This window comes from Rhinolophus hipposideros, assembly GCF_964194185.1.
Source record: "Rhinolophus hipposideros genome assembly, chromosome: 9".
Classification (NCBI taxonomy): domain Eukaryota; kingdom Metazoa; phylum Chordata; class Mammalia; order Chiroptera; family Rhinolophidae; genus Rhinolophus; species Rhinolophus hipposideros.
Window position 1 is genome coordinate 62,135,376 of NC_138055.1, and position 6,000 is coordinate 62,141,375.

General features: G+C 45.6%; 1 protein-coding gene across 1 annotated transcript in view; it reads right to left on the reverse strand.

The window, feature by feature from the left end:
- GNS (glucosamine (N-acetyl)-6-sulfatase) overlaps positions 1–4,777 on the reverse strand; it is a 37,829-nt gene extending 33,052 nt beyond the window's left edge. The window contains exon 1 of the mRNA XM_081060595.1: positions 4,416–4,777. Coding sequence (XP_080916721.1) covers positions 4,416–4,610 — 195 coding nt within the window. The 5' untranslated portion in view covers positions 4,611–4,777. The remainder of the gene's footprint in view (positions 1–4,415) is intronic.
- Positions 4,778–6,000: the final 1,223 nt, after the last annotated feature.

The following is a 6,000-nucleotide window of genomic DNA, read 5'->3' on the forward strand; positions in this document are numbered from 1 at the left end:
AAGACCTAGCTGGACAATCATCTCTAATGCGTCTTTTGGAGCGAAAATTAATATAAGACCTGGTCTTATTTTACTACAAGACCGGGTATAATATAACATAATACCAGGTATAATATAATACCGGGTATAATAAAATATAAATACCAGGTCTTATATTAATTTTTGCTCCAAAAGACATATTAGAGCTGATTGTCCGGCTAGGTCTTATTTTCGGGGAAACACGGTATTTATATTAACAAGAGCCTCATTTTCAGTAGTTTAGATGACTTTTCCCCATTGTTTTATTTAGATCACAGAAAACCTAAGGAACCCAAAAGCTCAAAAGGACAAGAATTCTAACTTACGAAGAGCTTTGATAAATTTCATGAATAGGTCTGTAATAGGTTCCCAGGAAATGCTAGAGATACGTAAGGTATTTGCTTCAGAAGCAATAGGACCAGCCATGACCTCCCACAAAACATCACTGGGTGCTACCCACAGGTAAAGAACAGTGGGCTGAATAAAACATTGGTTGAAGAATCTGAGTTACAGTGAAGACAGGGAGGGGAAGTGAGGGAAAGGACCACATGAGTTGATTACATGAGACTTAACCTTCAAATGGTCGGGTAAATATGCAAAACTACTGAAGAGTACCTGATTTACAGAAGACTACTTGCAATTATAACACATTTGTTAAACACTTAATTTGTGCCACACCCTGATCCAGACAATGGTGGACAAAAGAAGGTCTTTGACATGATGATCCTTGTACTCTTCAGACTTAAACAACTATCAGGTAAAATACCACCATTTTGAGCAGTGAGAATCGCTATGAATGGAATAAACCAGGACAATATGGTGGGAGAAAAGGGGGAAACGACTTTAAATGGGTGGTCAGGAATGGTCTCTTTCAGGAGACCACTTCAGTACTGAGAGCTACATGATGAGGAGTCAGCCATGCAAAGGTCCAGCAGAAGATGCTTACAGGCTGAGTGAATAACAAGTACAAAGGCTGCCAGAGAAGGGAAGAGGCAGGTGTGAGGGGCAGAAAGGCAGCCAGTGTGGCAGAAGCAGTGCAGTAAGTAAAGAGGAGAGTCGGATAAGACAAGGTCAGAGGGTTAGGCGGAAACCAGAGGATGACGCAGGACTGCACAGGAAGCTAGATTTTTAGTGTAAGAAATTTATATTAAGAACCGTAATCTGTAGACTGCTAATAGTACAAGTGATAACCATAATCTGTGCTTAATCAAAGAAGTCCCAAACAAGAAACCACACTGTACTGAAAATGTGTATGTGTGTCCACACTAATCTGAATGCTAACATGGATCCTTAAGATCTAAGCAAAAATGGTGGCTGGCGAGGTTAAGGCCATACAACATTCTTTAAGAAGCAGCCAATCTTATACTTACATAGGGGTAAATACGTTACTATTCAAAGCAAAATGCCTTCCATAAAAATCCTAAGGAGTCATTTATTATACTTTCCTGGATCTCACGTATAGTTGCTCTGAAATAAAGTTTTGACAATTCTGATAATTCTATAGTTAACTTTTCTTTTAACAATGGAAAATCATTTTGCTTTAAACAAAGTAAAGACATGATGTATTTATTCTTCCCCTACATTTCAGTATGGTTTCTTCCCTCACTTCCTTAAAATGTTGACCAAATGTCACTTTTTCTAGAGTGAATGATTTTAAAAAGAGTAACCTGTGCTTCTGTGAAGAATAGTGTGTCTGTCTGTCCATCACACCATAATGACATTCAAGTAAAATCAAGAAATAGATAGGACCAGTGCCATGGGCAAAAAAAAAAAAAAAAGAAAAACGGAATATCACAGATGATATCTACAACAAATATACTGAAATGTTAAAGACTGAAAACATAAAAGACTATTTCAAAGATGAAAGATTCCACATTAAACCACAATCATACAAATGCTATAATCCTTTCACCTGAGTTAGTCTGGGGGATTGACTACTGCTTAGTTTGCCAACTACGGCAGCAATTAATCATGTTTTGGGGGTGGGGGTCAGAGACCTCCCTCTTTCCACAAAAATGAAGATAATATATGCAAAGCATTACATGTAAATTAAGGAGTTCCATAACGCCACTGGTGCCCCCGAATGTGTCACCTGGAGACTTCTGATCTATGGTATCAATAGCTATGCTCAGGTGGGTATGTGGAATGACATCTGGTAAGTCAGTATGATCAGTTTTCTCGAATGGGAGAAAAAGAGCATGGGGTTCTGAGACCATAAGACACCAGTCTTTGCCCCTCATTAGCTCGCTGAACCTTGGCCAAGTATTTAAAGCGCTCTAAATTTTTACTTTCCTCTTATTTAAGACAAGGACAATACCTACAGCAGAGGACTCTTGTGATAACGGAAGCACATGTATAAAACACCTCACACTCTGGTTCCAAGTAGAATCTCAAATACTGTTATTGTCTTAGCATTTCCCCTTGAAGTCATCTGACAGCTAGTCATGGAATAGTCTCAAAAAGGCTACACGAGAGTTGGGAGCACTGAATCCGACGTGTTCCCTCCATTCAATCTGAGCTCTCTGTCTAGTAAAAACAACAGTAAAAAAGACTGTTATGGTCTAAGAAGCAAATAGGATTAACATGCTAAGGGGAAGAGACCTCAAATATGTATATACAGACCACACCTGTGGTCTACAAGAACTGAAGAAACTGAATTCTGAACACCACACCTTATATTTAAGTGATGAATTCTGTTTTCAACAGAGATGTGAAAGCGTTACCTTTTAATTACGCTTGTGTCCCTAAACAATTATTAATTTTTGATAGAGCTTGCTTTTCTGGGTAAAATACTTTTCAAGGACACAAAAGATATTTTCTTCTTTATAAAAACGAGTTTTGTGAAGAAGGGTAGCTGTTGGAATGGTGGAAAAGACGAAAGTAAAATCCAGGAAGCCAAAGAAGTCAAGACTCTTCAATGTCAATGTGGCTGAGTAGAAACTAAAAGGCAATGAAGCATATGTGGCAGAAGTGTGGAGTCAAAACACAAGCATTTTAAACATCAGCTAGAAAAGACTCATATGCTGAACACAGCCCCGAGTAAGAAATACATTTTAATTCACACCCCAAAAATATATATGTGTGGATATGGTTACCTTTACCACATGTACCACACAGACATTTTCTAGTCCAGTCTATTCCACAGGAAAGTGAAAATGCTGGTAGCTACTCACTAAACTGACTTCACAACTCACGGTGGAAATCAGCAGGATAAAGGACACTGAGATAGGGCGTTAGCTACCACACAGTATAAGTTAGGAGCCGCTTGCCTGAAGTGTTTTCATAATTCAGCATTTAGCTGAAAGCAAAAAGAGAACTGAAAGGAAGAAAGCAACAAAACACTTGCTCTTAAAAAAAAAAAAAAGGGGAATATCATACCCAAGATCAGAGCACCAGCCCGGATTTTGTCCTGACTGCCTCAACTATTCATGTGCCCTGGGTAAGCCACTTTCACGACCTCCATGAATAAGGGGGTTGACTGATGTTCCTGAGGGTCATAAATTTCAAAACTCTAAGATACGATTAACTCTGGGAAAGAACGAAGTCTCATGACAACACCCACTTGATAGAAAATGGAACGATAGTATCGAATGCATCAGCCAGGTGTTCAATTAAGCTAATTGGGTTCTTTCTTTTTCTTTTTTTAAATTTTATTGGGGAATAGTGGGGAACAGTGTGTTTCTCCAGGGCCCATCAGCTCCAAGTCATGGTCTTTCAATCTAGCTGTGGAGGACGCAGCTCAGCTCCAAGTCCAGCCGTTTTTATCTTTAGTTGCAGGGGGTGCAGCCCACCATCCCATGCGGGAATTGAACCCCAACCTTGTTGCTGAGAGCTACCTCTAACCAACTGAGACATCCCGCCACCCCCGCCCCCAACTGGATTTTCTGGATTCTTTTGAGGGAAAGCACAGTCTGAATAGTTCGCCAACCTACCTACCAGGTTAGTTCATTTCAGCCCTTACTGTCTATGTATCAGCCACAGACATTGTACCAAGGACAAAGGCAGAGGTGGCCTAGGTCCTCACAGAAGGGGCTTGACAACCCAGGCTGGCCTGTCCTTAGCCAGCACCTGCTCCGTATTAGGTAAACCCATCCCTAACTGGCGTCCACCTGTTTATCTTGAGCTAGGAACGCCAACTCCACAGCAGTAAGGTCCAGGCTAGAAGCGCTGTGTGGTGAGTGTACGTGTGTCAATCCAGAAGAGCAGCGAAGAAACAAGAGGAAACAGGCTCCGGCGCCCCTCGGACCTGCCTACAGGGCGAGGCTTGGTGACAGCAACGCTGCCCGGGGTCACGGCAGCCAGTTCAGGGAGTCCGTGTGGGGACAGGAAGAGAGGACAAGACGCCAGGGAGTCAGCCCGGAGATGAGGGGCGGGGCAGAAATAGAGAGAAGAGTTACCATGCCGCCGAGCACTTCGTCCTGGTCGTCGGTGAGGAGCAGCACCACATTGGGCCTCCGAGAGCCCGCCGCCACCGGGGAGACCCCCAGGCAGCAGCCCAGCGGAAGCAGCAGCAGCAGCGCCAGGCTGCAGGAGGGCAGGTGGCGGGGGCCGCGCCGCCGGGGCCCACCAGGGGCCAGAGGCAGGAGCCGCATGGTGATCAGGGCTCCGGGGGGGACCCCGGGACTGTGTGGAGGGACGCACAAGGGGCCGAAGGGCGAGAAGCCGACGAGCCGCGGGAAGAAGTGGCTGTACCGTGAAGGCCGGGGGCTGGGGTCAGGCGTTTTTCTCCCCGGGCACGATCACATGAGCCGGGGAGGGGGCGGAGCACGCGGCGCGGTCACGTGACGGGCGGCCGCGGCTGGTGGGGCTGCGGACCACACGGGGGGGCGGCTGGGCGGGGCGGCCGCCGGGGAACCCGGAAGTGCCCCCCCCCCCGGGCTGTGAAGCCGGCGGAAAGCGCGAGCGGCGGGGCCCGCAGGCTCGGCCCGGCTGGGTTGTGGTGAGCCCTGTTCCTCCGCACTTGGTGCAAAAATTAAAATGCAGGGGAGACAAGATGACCAGGAGGAGGAATCAGGCGACAGACAGCACGCGATTAAGGGATGGGGGGGACTGGACTGCGCAGGTAGTGAGATCAGCTGGTGGGCGAAGTCTGGGCTCTGCCGTGTTTAATTCCCCCGAGTCAGCGAACGCTAATTGATTACATTTAATCGTTTTAAAAATTCTCTACAATTTAGCAATTAAGTTGGGAGCTGGATTACCAGTGAGGTCTCCACTCCGACCCTGGTGATGTTGTTCGCTACAATGGTTTCCAGCCAACCGACAACTTCGGGGTATCCTGACGCCTACCGTTCCCTGGTGAAGTCTTGAAAGGCCTCTTAGGAGACATTGCACTATGTGCACATTGGACAAAAACAAAGCCCCTGAAACAGGGGGACCCAACCACATTATTAAGTAATCTTTAGGGGCAAAATGACATGAAACTAGGCCTCCAAAAATTTCTGGTAGTGCTAGCGCACCTCTACCATGCTCCGCCGCTGAAGTCTACTACAACAAATATTCTGGGCAAGGTGAACTGTTAAGCCTCATTCCCGACTCAGAAGGACAGGCCGTACCTCCTGGCTCCTAACAAAGTGTATTTTCTCTAAGCTGGCCCATCCAACACAAAAACACCTGCAAAAGCACTATAGTATAAGGTAAGTCATTGTGGAAGTACTTGGAAATGCCACGTAAGAAAGGTCAGACAATCAAGTTCCCGCCACCGTGTAAAAGCACTGTAAGTCACACACAATTACAGGCCTCAGGCAAAAGGATGTGTTGCTCCAGTTTTCTACCTGGAGGTACATTCTGAATGAGGGAGCCCATGTAGAAAAGAGTTGAGTTGAGGGGACAGAAATTAAGTTTAGGGGAGGCTAAGGCAGCTGGAAGTTGTGGGGCCAACTTCCAAAGAGGAGACAGCTATGGAGATGAAAAGCCCCATAAATCTGCACAGATGATCCTTTTCAGACTTTGTTGATCACTAAGGTGTGCGTGCATAGGGTGAAG